At 43.8% G+C, this 26061-nt stretch overlaps 1 protein-coding gene across 1 annotated transcript; it reads left to right on the top strand.

Annotated features, from left to right (window-relative positions):
- The first annotated feature begins 4622 nt into the window (after positions 1-4622).
- Positions 4623-15260, top strand: SNX12 (sorting nexin 12). Its single transcript, XM_083159190.1, has 4 exons — positions 4623-4883; positions 10895-10990; positions 11178-11302; positions 14001-15260. The coding sequence occupies exons 1-4, from the start codon at positions 4719-4721 to the stop codon at positions 14101-14103; spliced, it is 489 nt and encodes a 162-aa protein (XP_083015316.1). The 5' UTR covers positions 4623-4718; the 3' UTR covers positions 14104-15260.
- The last annotated feature ends 10801 nt before the right edge of the window (positions 15261-26061 follow it).

The following is a 26061-nucleotide window of genomic DNA, read 5'->3' as shown; positions in this document are numbered from 1 at the left end:
GCCTCCCAGCACTGAGATCATGGCTCCAATTCCCAATATGGCCCTCACTGTGAGGGTTGTGTATATGCTCCCCGTGCTTGTGTTGGTTTCCGCTCACAATATAAAAATATACTGGTAAGTTAATTGTCTCTCAACACAAATGAACCCTAGTGTGTGTGTGTGTGTGTGTGTGTGTGTGCAGTGGCGTAACTATAGAGGGTGCAGGGGATGCAGTTGCTATGGGGCCCGGCGGGTTGGGGGGGCCCCAAGGCAATCCCCTGCACCCTCTATAATATAGTGAGACCAGCATGTAACTTACTAGTTGAGAGGATGGAGGTGAAGCTGCTACAGACTCCGGAAGCACTGTACAGTAGCTGCCGCTGCCCCATCTGGTCATCATGAGCATGTCACTGTCTTACGGGGTGAGAGCACGGAGGACGAAGGTGAAGCCGCTTCGTGTGCAGTCTCTGAAACTACAGTAGCTGCGGCGCCGGCTGTGCACGGCTGACGTTCAAGCACTTTACTGCGCGTCCCTCAGCTGTGCACAGCCGCGCCACAGCTACTGTAGTTTCAGAGACTGCACATGACGCGGTTTCACCTCTGCCCTCTGTCTTCTCATCCCGTAAGTGATATGCTCATGATGACAGGATGGGGCAGGGGCAGCTACTGTACAGTGCTTCCAGAGTCTGCACACGAAGCAGCTTCACCTCCATCCTCTCACTCAGTAAGTTACATGCTCAAGCATACTGACACCCAGGGCTCACAACCTGGATGGGGCAATGGCAGCTACAATAAAAACTATGGGGAGGAGGGGGGAGGTGGAGACATATTTGCATAACAGCAGAGGTGGCATAATAAAGGATATATGGGGTGTGGGGGGATAACAATGGCTATACACTGGAGGACATGGGGAACAATTAGGTCTATGCGGGCAGAGGGTGGCATAATAATGGATATACAGGGAGGAGGTGATGGCCAAACCTGGCCTGTGGCAGCAGTGATTAAAAATAAAAATGATACAACTTTGAAGGGTGCATTGGGATTGCCTTGGGGCCACCACAAGTCATTGTGCCGCATAAAAATTGCATCCCCTGCACTCTCTGTAGATAGAGGGACCAGCCTGCCTCTCAAGCTATGCCCTCTCCTGTTCATCAAAGCCCCCTCCCATTTGTCAGTCTGTCTCTCCGTCTATTCCTCAGGCCGGCTAGGGGTGGGGGGTGGGGGGTGTGTGTGTGTGTGTGTGTGTGTGTCTATGATGGGAGTTCTATTTCACATGGGATGTTGCTATGGGCAACCAATCAGAATCTACCTCTTATTTATGTTGCACCTTCTAGAAGATAATAGCTAGTAATAGATAGCAACATCCCATTTAAACTAGAACTCGCATCTTAGTAAATTTCCCCCCATGTTTCTGAAAAAAAAAAACTATATATATATATATATATATAATATATTCCCAGGTGCAACCAAGGTAAACAATTAAAATCAATATTAAGGAATTCATATATTATGGTTTTACAGTATTTTATATTGTTGCTATTTTTGTGGTCAGATTTGGTTTCTTTCTTTTTCGTCTTAGTTTTTTCTCTCTTCTTTGTCTTTCTTCATGTGCAAAATGTCACTGGATCCTCTTCTTGATGATGTTGCTGCATATGTACTTAGCGTTTATCACCCAGGTATAAGGTCATTATTATAACCTTTCATGTATCTCTTACTTATATACAAATAAAATGTTTCTCTACCTAATTCTTGACCACCTATCAGCAGCCTCCATCCATTGTCATTATTTTTTTTTTAACATCCTATTTTTTATTACCATCAAACTGTACACCTTTCCCCATGCTCTATATAGTGTACAGTATATAGCATAGCTTCCTCAGCTCCCCAGCTACTGTATTATTTCCCATATATTAAAGACACAATCAAGCAAAATCTACTTCAAAATAAATGTATTAAATATTAAAAGTTTCAAAGTATAATTAAACTTTTTACACTGCATTATAAATTAGAAAATGAGTGCCCAAGACTGGCCGGCGGCTCATTTAAGCTTGTCCTATAGTATAGAAGGACCAAGCTGGCGGTAGTCTCCTGACTCACACAGAGTAATCCTTCAGCACTCAGGAGAGGAAAAACCCCTTGTGGGGGAAACCTCTGGGGACCCGTGGCTGAAGGACTACCCATCCCTCTGGGCATTAGGAGGCTATGCAGAGTTACATTGACAAACTTAATGCAATACTGTGTTAACATTAAAAATAAAATATATACATTATACCCTAATAACTAATATTGGCTGACATCATTAATATCGCACCTGTCCACGCCTCCTTAATGTAATGTATGCAATGTCCCCCCCATCCCTGCTTGATACTGCACTGTAATCCGCAAAAAATTCCTAGTGTGCGCAAGCACACATAGCCAATAAAGTTCATTCTAATATATCCTATGTAATACACATCTGTCCCCTTACCATCTCTATATTTGCCATATTGCATTCCGTCCTCTTTACGTTTTTTCAAGACTGCTAGTAGTGGAGGAAACAAGCAAAAAGCGTGAAATTATCTCAAAAAACAGTTTGCCTTTCTGGGTGGTATATGGTTGTTGGGTCGACACACAAATAGTCAGTATGCATTGGGTCAACCACTGAAGGTCAACATGGCAGGTTGACCTTTGGTGGGTCTACCCAATGACCCATACCCTTCTGGGTATACAGCACTACATCAGCATTGTACTGATGGAGACCTGCTGCTAATGGATTCCCCAGAGACACACACACACACACACACACGCAGTCTCTGTGCCCAGTATAGAATATCGGCCCATTATACAGTTTATCTTCATGGTGGGTGGCATGTAAGTGTAAGAAAGGGGGCTAAATTGCTGGCATTATATGTAATCTCATTAATAAAATATTGTATGTACACCCATAGAGTGAATTAGTCTCCAGTACATCAGGGAAGGCTTAAAGGCTCCAACTCCGTAGGAAGTCTGCTGTTGATTTCTGGCTTCTACTTTGTTACTGTCCGTTAATTGCGGAGATGTAGTCTACAGAACAACTATCAGGGCCAATGCCTCTGGAGCAGCCACTCATCACTGGGGAGTCTCTACCAGGACATTACACCTACCCAAGTGTTAACCCTTTACGCGTGTCATGCTTCCAGGAAATCCATGGCACCTGCCACAACCAGCAGCCTATCCCTGCTGTGATTAATGCACTTTCGGAGAGGTCCCATTGATTAGCCAAACGTTCAGAGCCATGATCCACCGCTGACTAGACAGTAAATAGTATGCTGAGCCTAAAGCATGGCGAGCGAAGCAAGTAACACTAGGTGGGGGACCTGATGAGAGTTGTTGAAATTCACAACTAAAATTTCGAAAAACTCATGTCGACCCTTTTGTGTCTACCTTTCTTGTGTCTACATTTTTACCCTGTCTGATATTTGATCCTGTCAACCTTTTGCATGTCACTCTTTTGAGGTTGACCGATTCACTGTCTATCTAGACACTTTCTAATAATTCAGACCCGCTGGTATAAGATCACTACCCTATACCACACTTGTTATTCTGCACTCTAAGGGCTATTTCACACTGTCCGGGTGCCGCCAGACGGGGAAATACCGCACAGCTTAAAAGCCATGCCGTCTGTGCAGTCACTAATGGGCTGCTATGTATTGTTTCACACTGGACGGTCAAGGCGCGGCCGCCGGATAACAGCCGGATCTTACCACTGCAGCGGGTGGCTGCCGTGCCGAGGCCGTCCAGTCCTCCCTGCTCAGTGTGGTGTGGAAGGCAATGGGCGCCTTCACACACCACGGTGCTGCCGGATGATAAAGCCCGCCCCCATGTGATGAGGGGGTTGGGGCTAGAGAGACAGGCTGGGCTGCCAGTCAATATGGGTTATAAACCTGCCCCCGTGTGACTAGAGGGACGGGGCTGCAGGGATGTAAGATGTCAGTCCATCTGGTTTGAACCCACACCTTTGTGACACAACACAACAACACAGAAACAGTAGGGATGGCCATCAATGATTCAAAATCATCGATGGTTTATGACCGATGTTGAATACTTTTGCCATCGATGGGGGTGAACCAGATGGTTTCCCTCCATCGATAGCACAGCAAAACGATGTTTAGGTTTTATTTTATTTTTTTTTAAGTGCCGGGAAACTGAGCATAGCTCTGCCACCCAGCACCTGCGAAGCCTCGCCCCCCATTTTTTGATTGGCACACAAACACAATGGATGACCATCGATATGTAAAAATATCGATGGTCATCCATTGCATAGTTTAGCACTAGAGATGGCCAGTTGCAGAATTGCCATCGATGGCAACCATGGCAATGATGGCCATCCCTACAACACAGTGAGAAATGCTGCTGCATTTACTTCATCCAGCTTATTTATAAGCGCATAATGTATCCGGCTAAAACCGGAGCATGTGAAAGGTGCCATGCAGAAAAAAACGGACAAAGTTTGTCCGGCTTTACCGTCCGGTCAAAACCGGAGTGTGTGAAACTACCCTAACCACAGAACTTGTTCACGGTTTGGTTTGTGTGTGACGTGCAGTGGGAGCGAGCTGTCACTGGGATTGCTGTCGCTGCTGCTGCCTTTGCAATGCGCATGCGCCGTGGACTAGGTTGCCCGTAGCTTGATAACGCGCAGCAGTACGGAGTGCGCATGTGCAGTGCGGCTCACGGCCGGGTGTGTCGGTTCCGCCGTCCATTGGTCCTGGTTTCCGGTCAGTATGTCGGACGCCTCGGTGGCCGATACCCGCCGTCTAAACTCCAAGCCCCAGGATCTGACAGACGCGTATGGCCCGCCCAGCAACTTCCTCGAGATTGATATTTTCAACCCACAGACCGTGGGAGTCGGTCGAAACCGGTACACTGTGTACGAGGTCCGCATGCGGGTGAGTGATTTGGGCATTCCGAGGCTGCTCACTCACCCCTACGGGTGTGCCATCTCTTGGAGCAGAATGTGAGTGTATTGCCCCCAGTCATCTCTTGGAGCATTGTGTGTGCACTTTGCTCACCCCTGTCACCTGGTATAGCAATGCTGCTGCGCCCGTCACCTAGCCCATAACCTTGTGTAGAAGAGTGTGATCATTTTGGCCCCTTGTCTCAAGGTGCAGTATTAGATTTGCCAGTCCCTGTTACCTGTTGGATTTGTATATAGAGGCGATGGCCTGGCGGGGCACGGTGGGCAGGGGCTGGCTGTAGTTCCTGTGTGGAGTGCAGGCGGTAGGCTGGCGGAGCATTGTGGGCAGGGGCTGGCCGCTGTACCCTGGCGTAGCGCAGAGGCAGAGGATGGCCGCTGCATCAGGCAGGGGCTGGCTGCCGTTCCTGGGCAGAGCACAGACTGGCAACTGTCAGCTTTTGGAGCACAGTGCGCAAGTATATGCACGCCAATCTCTGGCAACTGATGGAGTGTGTGCCCAGCCCTGTGTATGTCCCTTGGAGGAACAGAGTGACAAGCACCTTGTCACTTCATTCTCTGGATGGTTTGTTCCCCTGATGAGCAGGTTGCGCACATGCCACTCCTGGCACAATTGGAGCAGTTTGAAGGCTAAGTAACACCCATTCACCTGGTGGGAGAGGAGCCACTTAGGTGTCATAGGCACTTCATTTTACCTGACTACAGGCTTGCTAATCATTGGCTTTGCCAGGATTTGCATGTCTATAGGGGGGCATGTGGGTTGGTTCTGTGTGAGTATGGGATGAGGATTCACAGGTTGGTTAAATATTGCTATGAGGTGGGGTACACAGGTTGGTTGCAAATGTCTTGTGTTCCCACCCCCTCCCTGATGACTCTCCATGGTACCTCTGTACCTCACCCCCAAATAACCATCTAACTTGGTGTAAGTGTATCTACACACTACTCCATCCGTGGCAGAGGAACTACTCCATTAGCGGACAGGGACTAGTGTGCACACGCCAAAAGCACTGCCAGGTGGCCTCAGTAGATGCTGGCGCTGTGTGTTCCACAGGGTAACCGCAACCAGCACATTCACCCCCGGTCCACCAGGCCGCAAGGCCTTAAGAGGCGCATTTACCATTCAAACAGGTTAAGGTATGGCAAGCATGTTTAACATTCCACCTTGGGACTGGGGCATTTGTGCTCACTATTTAACACCCAAGTGGTGATCTGACCCACTGAAACATTTCAACCAGGTAACGAACTGCCGCTTCCATAATACTGGCATATTAACTGACAGGTAGGCACAAGCGCACACATTCTGATCAACGGGGGCCAGTACTTGTGTCCATGGAATTTGTGGGGGGAAACAGGTTGGCTTCATGTATCCATTGAATTGTGCGAGAAGGCACACCAGCTAATTGTATGTGTCCGTGGAGGGTGTAAGCTGGTTATTCATGGTACATGGTTACGATTTGTGGCGAAGGGGTTATGGGTACATAAGTACTGATAATAAGTAGCATGTAAAATATGTTGCCTGCCATCTAATATGGGATCCAAGACTTCATGGAACCTGTCGCACAGGAATGAACCGCCAAAAGAATAAAAAATAACCTGTGTTGTGTGTTTTTAGTATTGATTTGGCCTGTATTGGTATGTCAATTGTTTACCACAAAATTGTGCAAGTTGTGCTTATCTGACAAAGTGTGACAAATTCCTTGACCACGCAGGAATAGGCCTCCAATAAAGGGAAACATATATGTTGCAATATATGTGGAAAGCTTTAAAAACTTGCATTATTATGTCAGAGTAAATCAAAATGGTGTTTGTAAGGCTGTAACACTCATTTACTAACCAGTGTTTGTTTTGTACTGATATTTTTAATATTAGTAAATGTGTTGGCCCCTATTGCCTAAAAACACGAAAAATCCGCCATGATTTAAAAATGACCACTATTTTTAAAAATGTATTTATAAAAAGTGTGGCTTTTATAGGAGTGAAGCTGTTGTCCATTGCAAACAATAGTAAATATACCCCCAGGTGCATTTATTATTATTATTGTTGTTTATATAGTGCCGCATGAGTTCCTGTGGGGTAGATTTATTATAGTGGCGCTAAAAGCGCCGCTATAACACTTCCTGCTCCGCCTCATTAGCGAGGCGAAGCAGGAGGGGAGAGCGACAAGATCTACTAAGATCTTGCTCCTCCTCCTCCAGCTGACAGCGCGTCAATTAACACTGACGCGCTGTCTGCTTCTCCCCGGCTGGACTGCGCATGCGCTGTATCTCGCTACTCTCGCGAGATCCCCAGAGCAGCTCAGAGGCAGCAGCTGGGACAGCGCTGTCCCTGCTGTAGGCATAGGGCATCGCCGCCTGCAGCTGTCGAAGTCGATAGCTGCAGGCGGCGGAACGGTCAGCGATGCTGACCATTCATAAATCAGGCAGGCACGCACTACAAAATATTGTAGCTGCGCTATGCCTCCTGGCCCACACCGCCGCACGTAAGACACCCACTCAGCGGGTGTCATAGATCAGGGGAAGCGCTATCCCTGCCACAGAGCACGGGGATAGCGCATATTCCCCTGATCATCAATTAATAAATCTACCCCTCAGCGCCTTACAGAAAAATAAATTAGCAAAAACAGTGATTTTTAGTACAATGTAATTGAGGAAAAGTACATGATAAATACAGATTAGTTACATCAAGGGACAGGACACAGAAGTAGTTATTAGGGTGGTAGGGACTTAGGGTTAAGTGCCCTTTCTGTCATCTGACCCGGCAATTACCTGGCATTAATGCTGAATATCACAGGTATTTCTTTTGCGTGAAAGAAGTTAAAATATGTAGGTGGTGTGATACTGTACTGTCCCTGCTTATATTGTTACCTACCTGGCTGCTGCAGCGACCAGTGGCGCCGCTGATGGCTGCCTAGGCACTGTGCTGCTCGGCGGGCATGTGTTCCCCGCATGTACTGTCCTAGTGTATGTAATGCCCCCCCCCCCCCCCATCATCACTGCTTGATGCTGCACTGAAAATCCACAAAAAATTCCTAGTGTGCGCAAGCACACATGGCCAATAAAGTTGAGTCTGATTGAGGGCTTGCCACAAATGCCCAGTGGAGATTGAATACTCCCATTTTGTAAGTAAGCAGGAGAAGCTCGATTTCGGATGGGGAGCCTGTGTAGGGCTTGAAGGAGAGATGAATATAGTACATTTGGAGAGGAAGATGAGCCAGGCAGCAGCATTGCAGATAGATTGGGGTGGAGGAAGGCATTTGTCAGGGAGGCCAGATAGGAGGAGATTACAGTAGTGTAATCTGGAGATGACCAGTGAGTGGATGGGGGTCTTGGAAGCATCAAGACCCTTTCAGGTGAGAGATCCTGGAAATGTTTTAGAAATGGAAATGGCAGGATTGTGAGGTGCTGTATGTGTACTTTTAAAGGAGAGGGAGGAATCAAGAATAACGCCAAGGCAGCAAACTTGGGTGCTAGAGGAGACTGTCAATAGTTAGTGAAATTGTGGCAGATGAGGATATGCGGGAGGGTGGGAAGATGAACAGCAGTCTTAGGCTGTGTACAAACGGGGGGCGATTATAGAAAATATCGCAGGAAATATGGTCGCTGAGCGACCATATTGCCAGTGATTGGAGTGTGCACCAGCGATAAATCGCCGAGTGCGCGCTCCCGTTTTCAGCACCTGAATGGTCGCTGGTCGGAGGAGCATGCTTAACAACTTGCTGGTGATCCACACCCTTAATTTGCCAGGAGTGAACCAGAATAACCCCCTATGGTTCTCCAGCTGTAAAATTCCCATCATGCCTTGCCACACTTTTGCTATTAGGGCAGTGATGGCTAACCTTGACACTCCAGCTGTTGTTAAACTACACATCCCAGCATGCCCTGCTAAAGTTTTACTATTTGGCCATGCTAAAACTGATGCAGGGCATGCTGGGATGTGTAGTTTCACAACAGCTGGAGGGCCACAGCTTCGACATAGATGATACTCAAATCTATCTCTTGTCTTCTGATCTTTCCTCACTCATATTACGATCTCTCCACTAGCTTTTTTTAGAGTATGGCTCAATGGGTGGACAGTGTCTAGGTTGACAGTTAATATGTCGACACTAAAAGGCAAAAAGGTTTATTCATGTGTCGCCCATATCTATCTATAATACACAAACTACACGTTACAGTTGTTGGAATCTTCTTATTTATCGTGTGCCGCCATCAACCAAGTGTATTTGGCTCCGACCTGGGAGCTCCTGGATGCGCACCGGTTTGTTGCTTTTTTGAGCAGTGCTTCTCCAGATGTATGAAAATAAAAAATATATATAAATATATATAAACAGCATTCACTTGCCAATCTTGCATTGTTATAAAGGTGTTAGGATCAGGATCTTGACAAAGGTCCCAGAGGCGGACCGAAATGTTGCTTATGCCTGTATTCTGCCATGCTGCCTGACTAAACACCTTTATACCAATTCAAGACTGGTGAGTGACTCCGCTGTTTACTACTATACATTCACTGGACTTTTATTAGCCCTTTGCTTTGGATCGTCACCCAAGCAATTACCTTCCCCTCAGATGTGAGTGCCAACACTATGGACTATATATATGTGTGTGTGTGTGTGTGAGTGTGTGTCTAGGGTCTGTGTGGCTCCGAAACACTGCCATCTGTTGTCAGCAAGTCAAACTACATTTACTAGCTTTCAAAGCATTTGCTTTGAGCAGGCTTACAAGTAAGTGATATTGGATGTCAAACGAGCTCACCAAAAGATGACAAATAAAGAGGAAGGAGCCATCCAAGAAGAAAGCCTTGGTGGACCCCTACTGTGTGGGGAAGGCAGAGTGATGTGAGGAGACCGAAGGAGCAAAGCATGTTTCATACCCTGCAGGCTGGTAGACATTATGGTAGAGGATGAGAGAGGGGAGCAGCAAGAAGTCTTGGGAGTTAGATGATGTAATCAGCAAGGCATAAAGATAAAGTTATGGAAAGAACATTAAAACTGCTACCAATCAATTTTAGACTAACCAACTTCTTATTTCTCAGAACTTGCAGATTGACCACTTTGCGTGGTATGCCTGGACATTTTCCGGGCTGAGCTGAGCTGCATTAGCGGGTTCTCCTGGAAAATGTCCAGGTACGCCAATGATAAGTAGGTGTGTGTCAGTGGTGCACCACCTCTAGGGGCACACACAACCCCTGCGGCTGTCCCCTGCCCCCCCACTGACGGCAGTCCCTGTTCGGGCGCCTGAACACACAAATGGCGGTTGCTCCGAACCCCCCTCCCCCGAGTGGCTCTTAACTTCTCTGAGCAGCCGCAAGCAGCTAAAGCAGGTAGCAGCAGCCCCAGGGGAGTAGGGGCTGCTGCAGACGACCAGTGGCTGCAGCTTGAGTTGTGAGTATTTCTGGTCAAGTTTGTCCTGCACCAGGGAAACCCACCACTCAATCTATGTCAGTTGGCTAGGTTATTCTAAGGGCTGTATTCAATGCGGCTGGCAAGGGGGTTAAACGGCTATCCTCACTGTTTAACTCTGCACCGACCGCGCACCCTATTCAACGTTCCGAGGGAATCCTCGCTGTCAAAGGATGGCGAGGATTCCCCCAAATGCCGAGACTCGCGGCTAATGCAGGGAGCCTGCTGGATTGTGCTGTGAGACTCACTGTTTTGGTGGCCGCACATGCCGTTACCCTGTCGCTGCAAAAATCCAGTGAGGTGGAAACTGCATGTGCAATGGGGGGGGGGGGGGGGTGTCAGTTGAATAGTGACCCGCGAGCTGTGATGGCGATCAATCAGAACTGCTCGTTCTCACAGTTCGCAAAAGAGCATTGAATACTACCCAAACTGTTTAACCTCTAGTGTTGTTTCTGTTTTGTAACCACTACAAAATATATATTCATTCTATCTATCTATCTATCTATATATATATATATATATATATATATATATATATATATATATATATATATATATATATTTTCATTGCTTATTTATTTCCTCTCTAGACAAACTTGCCAATCTTTAAAACGAAGGATTCTACTGTTAGAAGACGATACAGTGATTTTGAGTGGTTAAAGAATGAATTGGAGAGAGACAGCAAGGTGAGCAACTCTAGTCATCGTTTGGAAAGGAAACGCCTTGCTCTGTACGGTGTTTTTTTTTTTTTTAGATTTTTTTTTTTTTTTTTTTTTTTTTTATTATCCAGTAGCAGTGATTTTGCTTATTTGCAAACCACTGTAAAGGGAGCAAAATGTGGCATTGAAGTCAGCCGTAACTCTTTTCTCATAGATTGTGGTTCCTGCATTACCGGGGAAAGCATTGAAGAGGCAGCTCCCGTTCAGAGGAGATGAAGGCATTTTTGAAGAGTCTTTCATAGAAGAACGACAGCAAGGACTGGAGCAGTTTATTAATAAGTAAAACATTTTTATATATATATATTTTTTGTTATATAGTATGATCATTGCCATTTTATTAATTTACAGGATAGAGGGAAATGCACCCTCTTAAGGTGCATACACATTGTACAATTTCTTGACCAATTTTGTTCATTTCGGCCATTCTGAATGAAATTGGTCAAAATATCTTTCAGTGCGTTTGCGACAAATGATGATGCCCATACCTACCATTTGTTCGTCAACTGTGCATGCAGCTCAATTTGGATATCTTTCAAAAGGAGCCTATAAACTGTAGTTAAATCTTTTGTCAATATCTTTCGTCAACATCTTTCATCCAGGACACTGGGTTCAAGGGAAATGTCTCAACGAAATTGGTCAAAAACATTGTACAGTGTATGTAACTCAACTGTAAGTAATTATTACGGTAATACACAGCTCTTACTGTTGTAGCTGGAGGGAAGTGTGATTCCATAGTTGTGATTCCATAGTTGTGATTCCAGAGTCGGGCAGCAGTGGGAACTGAATCATCTCTAACTGCAATCTGCATAATGTGCTGCAAAATAAAATTTGTATTTGGGGTGTGTGATATTATCTGACTCGGATAGAGCTCAAGATAACTTATTATCTTAAGATGAAAAATATGAATGGTAACCTGTTCCAGTTACCCTTATATTATCAATGTCCTGTACTGCTCATAACGTTCACATTAGACTGTAAACTGAAATTTGTAGCGAGGTGAGTTGTGGCCTGCAAGTTATCAGTTGACCCCCCCCCCATCATTGGTGTATACTAACAGATGTGTAAGTAAGATCAAACACACACATGTGCTGTCACATATTAGTTATATAAAACCTATTTTATATAAAAGACGCCTGGAGCGTCGAAACATGTTGGAGGAGTGTTTTTAGAAGGCCACCCACGATACCAAGGACCAGGTTGAGACTGCAGCAGGAGCTACCCGGGTTTCATTTATCTTCCTGCTGTTATATCCCTGAACTTTACGGTACGAGGCTTGGCCTGTCAGTTTATTACCTTTGTTTTACAAATAAAGCCTCATGTTTTTATCATATCTGCACCATGAGGAGATGTTTTCTTTGTTGCATATGGTACTTCATCTAATATGAGCAAAGATAAAGAAAAAGATACCTTTGCATGATTGGCTCCGCTTTCCACCACGTAAGACAGTGTGAGCATTGTGTTTGGAGATAGCAAAGATACCTTTTTATGTGTTCCCTAAGCATTCTGCATGTAAGCACATGTAAGCTAACATCGATTTGAGCACTAGCTGGTGGTCCCCATAAAAGATACCCAGATAGGATTGTCACACACAGTTTACCTGTAAGCACGTGTAAGCCATCCACATTGGGATTTTGGGATCCCTTCCCTGGAATATTATTCCATATATTTTCTTGCATGAAGAACTGTGCCTGATAGCCTGTTTGCTGTTTCTCTTTTTTGTTCCCCATGTGGAGACTCAGCTTTATACCCAAGAAGTAACATCTTTGGTGAACACAGAGAATCATTTGATTGAGGCAGCATTATTGACCTTCACGATTTGAGAGGATAAGCAGCGCAGAGATCTCTAAACCACCTTTGTTTCCATATGTATCTGTTTGTTTTAGCAGTTTGTAGTTGCTAATTCTAGAGATTCGTGCAGCCGCTTTGAGGTGAAGCGCCGGTTGTTTTATTTTTCTTGTATGATGTCAACTCATGTCCATAATTTCTGTGAAAAATGACATCGCATCGCATCAGATCGCATGCGATTTTATAAAAAATGCATAAAACACGGGAAAATCGCATCGCATGCCACTACATATGGCATGCGATGGGAGCCGTGAAAGTACACAAGTACCTGGGCAACCAATCAGAATCTACTTATTTATTTAGAAAGATAGTAGACAGGATCTGATTGGTTGCCTATAGCAACATCACATGTGAAGCAGAATACACATCTTAGTAAATTTCCCCCTAAGTGTAGATTCATTAGTGACATGGTATTGACATGCTTTTTTATTTTATTTTATAAACCATAAAATAAACTATTTCAGCTATATGAAAAGATAATGGGTGAGATGTTTCACAGATTGCATAAAACGTGTGACCATTGCTGAGTAATTAGTCTACCAGGATATAGCAATATAATTTTATTTTGTTGACATCTCTTCCAATAAATTTCTGTCCAGGTAATCACTTATGGGTTTCAGACCCGGCAGATGTAGTGCATGGATGCTGCAAGTATTGCGATGGATCAAAAAATGTTTACAGTATCACAGCCAACAGTCTACAGTGGCTAATGCCACCAAACAGTATCTCTTTTTGGAGTTTGATCTATAAGGCGACATTGCAGTCCCTGTTGCTTTAGGAAATGAAAGCTGGATGGGGTGGGGCTCGACATTAGCTGACGTGGAAACCCTCTGAAAACGGCAGTTAGATGTGTGTGGTTTCTTTCTCTGATATGCAGCAGCAGGAAGGATTCGCACTAAAGAGCCATACAATTAATGTGTTTATTAGAATGGTGAATTCAGTTTATGGTTCAACATTGTGTAACCAGATGTAATATCTTCAGTCGTTATCACATGTTGGTTTTTTTTTTTTTTTTTTTTAGTTAAAATGCTGATCATTATTGGCAGTTGTACTGATTCGTTGCAAATTGGTATTTTTGGAATGACTATGTGTACGTGTCCATTTGTAATGTTTGCGTCTTTTTCCCTTTCAGAATCGCCGGACATCCCCTTGCTCAGAACGAGCGATGTCTGCATATGTTCTTGCAGGATGAGACAATTGACAGGAATTATGTGCCAGGCAAAGTGCGCCAATGAGAGCCCTAGTCAAACCCTTCCTCTCCGCTCCCACACACACAGCATTGCCTGCTAAATTACATTTATTTTTACACTGTCTCCACTGTCCCCTGTCTTCAAGACCCATGGTGTCATTCATGAGACCATCGTGTGTTTTTGTTTTTTTAATTTGTCTGCATCACTACCTCTCCCCCTCTTTGAATGCTGCAGCTAGTAGTATTTAGCAAGCCTATTCATTCCCATCCTCTCCCTTACCTGGTTGGGGAGTGCTGCAACATGGCCGTTCCCTTCCAAACTGCTAGCACTACAGTAGATGCTAGTTGTACTGACTTAGAGATGAGTGGTTTCCCTTCCAAGCACCATTCTCTTAAGGTGAATGTTCAGAGCAACAACCTTCATCAAAAATACCTTTGTTCTAGTGCCCTGGATGCTTTTTCAAGTGGAATACTTTTTTTTCCGATCTTAACTAGTCCATGACTTGTTGTGTACCAGGTCTTGGCGTGATTAAGAAAGTACACACTCCTCTGACACCCCCCCCCTTCACTGCATTGTCACTACAAGTGTGCTGTTTATTTAAAGACCTCAGATAATGTATAGGCATCTATCTGCTGCACAGCCAAAAATGTGTATTCTCTGATATGTAAGTGGATATAACCGATCACCACACCAGTTCCAGAGAAAAATGCACACTACATTGAAGATCAGAAGTAAAATGCTCTATGTGGACTTGCCGCTCAGTATTCGTGTCTGCTGCAGAAGACTGTAGTGACTGAGAACTCCAATCAAAGTGAAATAAGCGACTATAAATGCTTCAATCGTCATTTCTGACTATGGAGAATCTAGCTGGTACTGTACACTGGCCTCTGGAGAACGGGGTGTCTGGTCACTGGTCAGCTCTGGATATGTAGGGAATGAAGGACATGACTATCATTAAACAGCTTTTTGTTTGTTTTGCTATATATATGGTTAGCCCTTGTGGTTGGTTGGGAGGGAGAAGCTTATTTATTACCGATCAGCTTTCAGGGGCAGGGGGCATAGTAGCTATTGTTAAATGAGAGGCTGTCATGTGACCTGTATGGGCTGACCAGTTAACACTCGGACCTGGGCTTATGAGCATCTTTGCTGCTTGTGTCCTTGTGCTGGAGACCATGTCTGTGTATATAAATATCTCTATCTGACATTTGGTCTGAGAGTCGTCAATATATAATCTCTTGTAGTCTAGCTATAGGCTTGTGCATAGAGGGAAATCCTGCTCATTTGATACATTATTAGAAAGCTTTCAGTTTTGTTTAAAGGAAATCTACTTTTTACAAAATGTTATTTCTGCATTTCACTAACTTTTTAAAGAGCCTCATGGAGCTGAACGGATATTTTCCTACTAGAACCATTGTAAGTTCTGCTCTTGCACAAACCTCTTGACATGCTGCATAGGTATAAAGGTTTGACCGTTACCAAAAGACAAGCAGGTCACATACTGTATACCGTGGGAAAACACAGGTCCAGTATGATTGGGTTTAAGCGACATCCATACTGCTTAGCACAGTGGTTCCCAAACTTTCTTGAATCACTGCACCCAGTATTATTAAAAAATAACTCACGGCACCCCCAGGATAAAAGTTTCTTATTAAGAAATTTGATAAAGAAACATTCATTTAAGTAAATTGAGTTTATATGTGATCCTTGGGTTTAATTATGTGGGGAGTGACACAATTATGTTCATGCACATAGGGCCTAATTCAGACCTGATTGCAGGACAAGTTTGTTCTCAAAATGGGAAAAACCCTTCTGTACTGCAGGTGGGGCAGATGTAACGTGCAGAGAGAGTTAAGTCCTGTACATATGGGGCGATTTCATCCTGAACGACCATATCCCCGTGTGTATGGGGCGTCTGTCGCTGGGAGCGCGCTCCCGTGACCAGCGGCTTCCCCCGGCAGAGAGTCATTTTTATCAGCCACCATCTCTGGTCACTGATAAAAACGGGACACTAAGCAATATATTGCTCAGCGATCATCATATGTCCGTGTGTACGAAGCTATAGATTTGGAAGAGTTTTTTTTTTTTTTTTTCTGTGCAGAATAAATACTGGCTGCTTTACGTTTACACTGCAATTTAGACTTTTACACTGCAATTTAGATTGTTTGAACATACAACATCTAACTCTCTCTGCACGTGTTACATCTGCCCCCCCCCCCCCTGCAGTGCAACATGGTTTTGTCCATTTTGAGAACAAATTTTCCTTCAATTTTGAATTAGGCCTATAGTTGGGTATGGATCAATGGATAGACAGCAACTCGGTCGACATGGGGTTAGGTTGACAGTCAAAAGGTCGACATGGGGTTTTTCACCTTTTTTGTCTCGAATGTCAACACAGTGGACATGGACACTTAAAAATTTGCACCGCAGCCCCTCGCATGGCTCACTGTGCTTGCCATGCTTCGGGCATGGTGCCTTTTATTCTCCCACCACGTCCTAGTGGATGGTAGGGCATGAAATACCATCTGTCAGCACATGTTGAAAAAAATAAAAGGGAAAAACCCTATGTTGACCTTTTGACTGTTGGCCTTCCCCTTGTTGACCTAATAACCATGTCAACCTTCATGCATGTCGACCTAGTTGTTGTAGACCTAGTGACCGTATCCCCCATAGTTTATTATTGACCGCTACCAGCATTGATTTTGCCTATTACAATGAGCACAAATAATTTGCATTGGTCCTGGACCACCAACCCGAGGCTCCCCTGCAATTTGCCCAAGGCACCCAGCTTGGGAACCTCTGGCTTAGTGTAACTCCTGGTTATGACCATTATCCAGTGGTATATACCTCCTTACTGAAATATATTGGATGTACCATTAAAGAAATCTGTTCTTTAGCAAGTTTAGAAAACCAGTATAGAGAAAAACAATTGAAACTACTACAGGCTATGTGGGGGATATGGGTCTTTTTGTAACATAACTTAAGGTCCATGCACACTGGCGGATTATGCCCAGCATGTATGGGCATAACATGGACAGTGATGTTGGAGAAAATTGCTCAGTGCGTACACAATGAGTGATTTCCTCCCGTCTTAGCGATCTTCCTATGGGTGGACGACTTTCCATGGCAGAACGCTTTGGAAAGCCGTCCACTGCATCGCTCATCTGCTGGTAATACCAGCAGATGAGAGGCCGGGCCAGCAGTAATGCAGGAGCGCGCATCAGTGGTTATTGCTTCCCTGTACCCACTGGGCGGCTTTTGAGCTAAAGGCAGCTCAAATGACCAACTTTGAGCTGAAAGCAGCTAATTTTTGCCAGTGTGTATGAGCCTTTAGTATGACTTTTGCATGGCATTCCTAATTACAGTAAAACCCTTTTAACAGAAAACACTTAGTCATTCCAAATGGATTGGCCCATCGCCATGTTAAAAACTGATCATTTCCTGTAAGTGTGTTGCCTGTTTTTCTTAAGGCTGTGCATCTCATAGTTTGCCACCTTTTTATTTCCTGATAAATTGATTTGTATTTTTGAGGTATGTTGTCTAAAATCTAATTCAAGAGAAGAACTATTGTAAATGTAGCCTTTTCTTGGTCAATATAGCACATACAAAATAGTTAGGTGTATTCATACTTTATTGCATATATATATATTACTTAAGGTACATCGAGACGATTTCGGCCGATTGCGATCAATCGGCCCGATAAATCGGACCAAATCGGTTCTTCATGACATGGGGTCGGGTCCGATGCGCGGTCCCGTGCGTATCGGCCCCAGGGGTCGGCCCGGCGGGACATACGATGTTTAATCAGCAGCAGTGACAGTCAGTCTCCACTGTCCAGCGCCATAGCGGTGAGGAGCAGTGGGGGGGCGGGCGGCTGGGGAGGAAGCAGTGGGGCAGCAGCGTTACCAGATCAGTCGGGGCGGGCGGCGGTGACCATCATTCTCCACTGTCCAGCGCTGTAGCGGGCGGGCAGCCGCGGCAATTACAACTTTAAAATAACATGTCAAATGGCTGCCCAGCTAATGATTGGCTGAGATAGAGCATGCTCAGCCAATCAGTGGCCTCCATCCGCGGCCGCTGATTGGCTGAGAGTGCTCTATCTCAGCCAATCAAAAGCCGGAGAGTCATTTGACACATTATTTTAAAGATGTAATAGCCGCCGCTGCCCGCCCGCTACAGCGCTGGAGGCTGGACAGTGGAGACTGATGGTCACCGCCGCCCGCCCCGACTGATCTGGTAACGCTGCTGTCCCACTGCTTCCTCCCCAGCCGCCCTGTCCCACTGCTCCTCACCGCCCTGCAGCTCCCTGTCATTTTTTATACATGTGATCAATCGCATGCGATTGATCACATGTAAAAAATGGCACATCAAAGTCCTAATCGTATGTGAGCCTCCCAGGGAGCTGCCGGGCGGCTCTGGGGAGAATTGGGTCCGACTTGTCCTTAGGACAAGTTGGCTCTATGTATGGGGGCCTTTAAATTTAAAGAATGGGTATAGGAGATGTTCTACAATACTAGTTTAAACATTGTTATGGCCAGTCGGAAATTGCCATTTACCTCTCTGCTGCACTTATGAAAATCAACTTGATTGTTTACCTTAGGACTCCGCGCAATTCACATTTTCCAGATGACCTGGCAGATGCACAGGTGCATTCTTTACTAATTTTTAAAAGATCCACAAGTGGAGCTTATTATTTCACTTGTGGTTCTGGGGGTTATTCTGATTCACTCAGAAAGTCACAATCACTCTCTAATGGACAAAACCATATGCACTGCAGGTGGGGCTGATGTAACATGTGCAGAGAGAATTAGATTTGGGTGTTTTATTGTTTCTGTTCAGGGTAAATACTGTCTGCTTTATTTTTATACCGCAATATAGATATCCGTTTGAAGTACCCCCCAAGCTCCAGGCACTTATCCCAGATTCTATGGGTTGATGCTCACTAGTAAACTGGCTTATAATTGAATAGCTTTTAGCATACAAGTCTGAGACTACAAGCCCTTCTTTTTTCACGCTACAAGTTTCCAGCCTAATTGAATTCAGCCCTAAATAGGGTAGTTCTGACTACAGCTGCCAATGTACCCGAGATACTTTGAATGTATTGTATTGAACATGTTTTAGTTTGGTTTCTATACTTTATTTTATAAATTGTGTAAAGATGTAATCATATTGTTTACATTAGCTGACTATGTGGAACTGCCAAATGCTTCTCAGATCTTCAGATAAGATGTCTGCTTAACTGCCTTAAGGGGTGTACACACGGGCTGCAGCTGGGTGATTTTGGACTAAGTGATTTTTCTTAGTGGCTTAATGGCCGCCAGAGATAAGCTGATGGCCATCCCCAGCAGCAGCTCTTGTGTTCCGCTGAATAGACACTGCAGGTCTAGTCCAAACATTATTGGCTGCAGTGACTATTCGGCCGGGAAATAGCGATGCTGCAGGGCCACGCATCACTAGTGCCGGCTGTGTACACACGGGGCAATTCAGGGAAACAGTCTAAGCTATTCTTGAAAATGTCAAAATCCCTTAGAACAATTGCCCCATGTGTACACAGCTTTACTCTACCACTCTCCTTACACTCTTTATAAAAAGTGTTCTGCTAGTTATCGAAGTTTTATTCATTTCTATCTATGGTACTTATATGTTAATTGGGCGCCCACTAAGATATTTGCTTAGTTTTCCACGTCTAATCGCGGGGCTCGCTACACTCGCCGCGCTTTGGGCTTGGTGGCTCGCTGTACTCGCCACACTATATAAAATGAACTCCATGCTGACATGGATAGTGGGGTATGAGCATAATAACCATAGTGGGCGCCCAACTAACATATATGTACCCTATCTACTGTTAGGCACCTTTTGGTTTTACTTAACTGAAAATTCCTTACTGGTTATGAGTGGAGTGGATGTCCACTGGAAGTTCTCCAGCAAATGCTTATTTGCTTATACTTAGCTTTTCAATTGGTGTTAGTGCTGAGTTTTCACCTCCAAACTGCTGCAAAGTGGTGGCATCTCATATATTTCATTGTAAAACAAACAAAGTATGTCAATTATGGAGGTATGGATGGCATTATGGTTAGCATTACTGTCTGACAGCACTGATTCATGGGTTCAATTCTCACCATGGCCCCAACTGTGTAGAGATTGCATATGTTGTCTGTGCTTGCATAGATCTCCACCCACAAACAAAATATAGTGGTATGTTAACGCAGTGGTTCCCAAACTGTGTGCCGTGGCTCCCTGGGGTGCCTTGGGACACTTGCAGGGGTGCCCTGAGTTGGTGGTCCAGGACCAACTCAAATTATTATTGGTTAATTATTTATGAGCAAAACCAGTGCTGGTGGCTGCCAATCATAAAATGTGTACAAACAGAAGCAAATCCTGCCTTTTACCACATAACTGACCCTAAGAATTGCATATAAACCCAATCTAATTAAAACATTTTTGGCCTAGGGGTGCTGTGAAAAAAATTCTGATACTCTAGGGTACCGTGATTCAAAAAAGATTGGGAACCCCTGCTGTTAACCTTTTGAGAGTCAACGTTGCTGTAAGTGGACCTCAAAATATCTACTAAAATGCCAACATCGCCAAGTAATTGAAGTTTAGTTAAATATTGCACTCAAAATAAGAACAGTCGCTGTGAGCCACACTGGCACTCAAATGGTAAATTAAAAATGAACCCTAATGTGTGCGTGAACATGTATTAAGGGCATACTAGGTGGGCCCAGGTGGTTCTTATAAGATGTTAATTCTATGTTTCTCTATTTAAACATTTAAAATGGTTTAGAGGAAAGTTTTGCTAGCACTTAAGCTTGAGCATGTATTTATAGTATAGTATCATGTTTCTATGTTCATTATATATCAATTATAGTAGGCCATTCAATCACCAATTCCTCAGCGGAAATGATGCGGTGCCAGTACTGGAGGCCGGGCGGCGATGTCAGAGCACTGAAAAACTGTGCAAAATTTTAAACTGCAGATAAACCATGCAAAATAGCATGTAAACTATATAATTTTGCTTATTACAAGTATAATCTAAAACAAGAAATAAGAAGTAACCAAGTATATATACATTTTACAAATTACAAGAATATATGAGTGTTTTGAGATCAGACTGCCACTAGATGTCACTAAATGGCAGGAAAAAAGTGCATGATAGTGCACTGTATGATATATTAAAATACGTTAAAGAATATTTTTTATGTTATACCTTTATATATATATTACAACCAATTCTCTAAGGGTGATCTCATTAATATCAAAAATATTCTAAAACGTGCATACCACATCTATGTCTACAACTAGTATTTGAAGACATTCTATCCCTATAGAAAAATCTGTTATTTTATGGGGAAACAGAAGACAATTACAAGAGTTTTTAAATCTAGAATATATGAAGCTGAGGTAAGCTTGGTTTAAAAAGGAGCAAGCTCCTCTACGTGCAATGGAGATAATGCTCTCGGTTCTCAGGTAATGTGCTATAGGACCATACGCAACTGCATGTCCCAACCACCTCCCCTAAAAGAGGGGGGAACATGGTCTATTGTCCAGTATCTTATATTTGCCATGCTATGACGTGAAATGGCAAAATGTTGTGTGACGGTTTGCTCACTGGTGCCAGTACTTAAGGCTGCCCAGACGTGGGCAAGAAATGTCTTGCCCACGTAGTGAAAAAGAGATACACCACGTATCTTGAGGTACAGGTCACCTTATGGTATAGTATCTTGCTGTAAACGGATATGCAAATTTATCTCCAATGACTAAAAAAATTGCATGTGGCACATCCTGCACACTTTAAACTAAATGCTTTTCTGGATAAAAAGTGGACTGTTTTAGTCTAGCCCAGTAATAGCTGTTCTTATTACAATATCTTTGATGTTAGAGCCTCATTTGAAACTCTGCATCAGGACTGTTGTTTTCAAGTTTTTTAAGTCTGGGTCACTGGCAATGTTCCCTCTTATTTTACGAAGTTTGTGTGCAGCAAACGATATCCTTCCAAAGTGCAAATTTGGAAGGAAATTAAACATTTTGTGCATCACATAACGGTATAAAGGCCTAGTAAACTAAATGGTTAATTTTTATATGCTCCCCACAGTGACAGGTAAATATATGCCCCCACAGTGACATTCCCCTTACCATGGGGCTGGCGTGCCTAAATCCAGTGACTTCGGTGGGCCGCGGGTGGGCTGATGCAGAGGTACTCAGTATGGCAGCGCCCTGCTCAACTAAAACATGCCTGGAGCTGGCTGCAGCTCTGACAGGCGGCAACATACCTTTGTGCGCTCGGAGGTAATGTCTATGCTCGGTGAGTAGTGTGTGCGCGCACACCTTAGAGGGAACACTGGTGACCACAGGCCACAGCCTTTTCACTGTTGGTATACCCCCAGTGAAGGCATCAGCCGAAGATTTGACTTCGTTGTGCATGCCCATGCAAGTAAATCTCCCATGACGCTCCTCTCCACCGATGCCGAGAAGGCCTTTGACCACATGGATTGAGCCTTCATGGAGGCTATATTGTGGTACTTAGGTCTTGGTGATTCATTTATCCACAAGATCCTTGAACTCTATCGGACCCTCTGGTCTGACTCAAGATAAAATTATCCAACCGAACACGACAAGGGTGCCCGCTTTCACTCTTCCTCTTTTGTCCTAGGCATGAAGGCTCTGGTAAGGTTGATTAGACAGAATCTCAGAATTACGGGCCTGCAGGTCGGTTGTGTGGACCACCATCTGGCTTTGTTTACCGATTTATCTTCTCGCGATCATGACCAATCCGACTGTTTCCCTCTCTAAACCTCATGAAAGAATTCAACCAATTTAATAGATTGCAATGGGTTTTTGTGTGACAAAGTAGCACTGAAAACAGTGTTCTCTGGTACACAATTCCTGGCGCTCTACAGTTCTAATTTGATTTCTTTAAAAAAAAAAATATTAATTATAGAGATTATTAGCAAAATTTGCTACAGCTGCTGCAGTAACTCCTGTGGGCCCGTCAGACCCACAAAAAGGAAAAGACTAAACAAAAGAGGGTTGGAGTAAAGTGCGCTGCTGTTTAAATGATTTTAGTATCTGTAACACAAGGCTGTCTGAAAAGGAATGAATTATGGACACACTGTTGCTTTTAGAAAATATTTATCATAAGTAAAAAATATATAGTACATACAAATATACAGCATATAAAAACAAGACAAATTTAAAAATAAAGAGAATGGGATCCCAATCAATTAATTATAGCTTTGATGTAGTATCAGCAGTAATTCTTTACTGAAAAAATTAATTAATATTCTCCTGCCAATTGATGAAGATTAAATATAAGAAATCAGGCAATGAAACAAAGTTCCAGTTTAAGCAGATGGAGGGAGAGCTGCACTTCAGCTAAAATGTATGGAGACACCTTGCAGTAAGCTTACTGCAAGGTGTCTCCATACATTTTAGCTGAAGTGCAGCTCTCCCTCCATCCGAGCTGCCGGACATCAGCTATTGTACACCACCTTCCTCTCCCCACAAAAAAATCCAGGGGATTGAGGTCCACCATATGGGTGAGCATACCATCTAAATTGTGACTCTACCTATTATAAGTTACCAACCAGCCTCCTAAGCTATATCACTCTGCTTAAACTGGAACTTTGTTTCATTGCCTGATTTCTTATATTTAATCTTCATCAATTGGCAGGAGAATATTAATTAATTTTTTCAGTAAAGAATTACTGCTGATACTACATCAAAGCTATAATTAATTGATTGGGATCCCATTCTCTTTATTTTTAAATTTGTCTTGTTTTTATATGCTGTATATTTGTATGTACTATATATTTTTTACTTATGATAAATATTTTCTAAAAGCAACAGTGTGTCCATAATTCATTCCTTTTCAGACAGCCTTGTGTTACAGATACTAAAATCATTTAAACAGCAGCGCACTTTACTCCAACCCTCTTTTGTTCAATTTAATAGATTATCCAATTTTAAAATCAATCTTTCCAAATCCATGGCCCTCAATATATCCCTCCCAGTAGCTGAAGCCTCTGCTCTACAAATCTCCTTCCCATTCAAATGGCGCCCATCTCATATCAAATATCTAGGAGTACTCATTCCCACTTCTCTCCATCGTACAACTGCCATCACTCATGAACCTTTGCTGCGCCGGTTAAAGCAATAACTGGTGCAGTGGCTCACAAAAAGGATTTTCTTGGCTTGGCTGCATGAATATAATTAAAATTAATGTTTTGCCCAGATTGTTGTACATTTTTCAGACTATACTCCTTGAACTACCCCATCGCTTTCTGATAGATACTTATAAAGTAATCAGCCACTTTGTGTTTGGTGGGAGGAGACCCAGATTCAAACATAATCACCTCTCTATAAGTAAGCTGCAAGGGGGCCAACAATTACCACCGATCTCCACCTACTATCAGGCCTCAATCCTTCATAGGATACTTGACTGGACACACCCAGACTTCCCATCTTTCTGTGATTCCTGGGACGCTGACCTTGTCCATAGGGGGATACCAATTGACTGGAAGAAGCACTGTGCTGTGATATCACAATGTTCTACCAGTTTATAAGTCGGTGAAACTCAGTATAAGCTTTTAACAAGGTGGTATAGATACTCCACACTACTGCATAAATGCTATCCATCTGTATCTCCTCTGTGTAGGAGATGCAGGATTGAAAAGGCCTTGATACATATCTGGTGGGACTGGCCTGACTATGTTCCCGGTGTTGGTGGGATCAGGTTTCAGAGCTAGGAGACAGACTTGTCTGTGGTTGCGGCTTGCTCCAGCACGCCAAGCCGGGACTTTGATTTACCTCCCTGCATTCCTTGCACATCTGTCTCCTGCCTCCGGACTCACCGCCTAGCACCTGCAGCTCCCAAGACTACTGCAGACTGGTGAGCAGGAGATCATGCATCCTGCATTGCTGAGGGGTCACAGCCTTCATCTGATGAGGAGAGACAGCAGATGCTTCCGGTGAGGTAGGCAGCAGCTTCTCCCGCCGTGGGATTAAGGGGTTGCAGACCTACACAGCCCCCAACACATATAGCTGCATTATTTGTACCATGTGCCAAGGTTTCCTGTCAGCAGCCAATTTACAGGGTGTGGGGTTTGCTCCCCCTGTATACAGACAACTTTCCAAAAGTCAAATAACCTGAAGTGTACCTCTCCAGGATCCTCCAATGCTCAATCAATTCAGAAAATATTCTATATATACGTGCCTCCTTTTACTTTTTTTTCCACATCTGCAATTAATTGAAGAATTCCCTTACACATTAGCTCCCTCTAGTGGCTTATTACTATATGTCCCTGTTCTACTTGACTTAAATCCTAATTGAATGCTATGGTAAGCTTATTATGTCATATCCGGCATCAAACATCGTACTAAACAAGGAAATTGTTAACGTGTTTGTTGGCCACACGAATAACATTTTTCCAATACAACCAGTTGAGATTTTACGATTGGGTACAATATCTTTCTGATGTATGGGGGCCTTAAGCAAGATCTTCAAGACACCATTAGATAAGAACTAGCGACAGTTAAAAGTGACATCTCACATCTCTCTGACAGGGTCACTTCCTTTGATGGATCCTTTGACACTTTTCCGCTCCCTGCAAGACATCATAACCACTCAATCTGCAGAAATACCATATATACTCGAGTATAAGCCTACTTTTTCAGAACATTTTTTTATGTTGAAAAAGCCCTCCTCGGCTTATACTCGAGTGAGGTTCCCATTTGAGTCAATACGTTTTCCCAGTTTTTTGTTGTAAAATTAGGTGCCTCGGCTTATATTCGGGTCGACTTATACGCGAGTATATACAGTAAATGTTCTGCAAAATAAAATGTCTGATCTTGACAATAGAGGAAGGCGAAAAAAAATTGTGTATGAGGTTTGCCGGAGGAAGTCCCATAATCGGGGCTGATAGATGTCTTGAAGATTTTTAATGAAATCCTTGCAAATGATGCGAGCAATAGTATCACCTTTGCTAGGGTGCACTGTATGCTTAAGCC

This window comes from Crinia signifera, chromosome 9, assembly GCF_055691185.1.
Source record: "Crinia signifera chromosome 9, ASM5569118v1, whole genome shotgun sequence".
NCBI lineage: Eukaryota > Metazoa > Chordata > Amphibia > Anura > Myobatrachidae > Crinia > Crinia signifera.
Note: the sequence above shows the minus strand (reverse complement) of the source record. Positions and strands in the feature narration are given on the sequence as shown.

What these genes read in the sequence shown, in the direction of transcription:
- SNX12 (XM_083159190.1), top strand. Translation starts at nt 4,719, where the DNA reads ATGTCGGACGCCTCGGTGGCCGATACCCGCCGTCTAAACTCCAAGCCC. An exon ending in TGTACGAGGTCCGCATGCGG is followed by an intron (nt 4,884 to 10,894) that starts GTGAGTGATTTG and finishes TTTCCTCTCTAG; the next exon opens with ACAAACTTGCCAATCTTTAA. An exon ending in AATTGGAGAGAGACAGCAAG is followed by an intron (nt 10,991 to 11,177) that starts GTGAGCAACTCT and finishes CTTTTCTCATAG; the next exon opens with ATTGTGGTTCCTGCATTACC.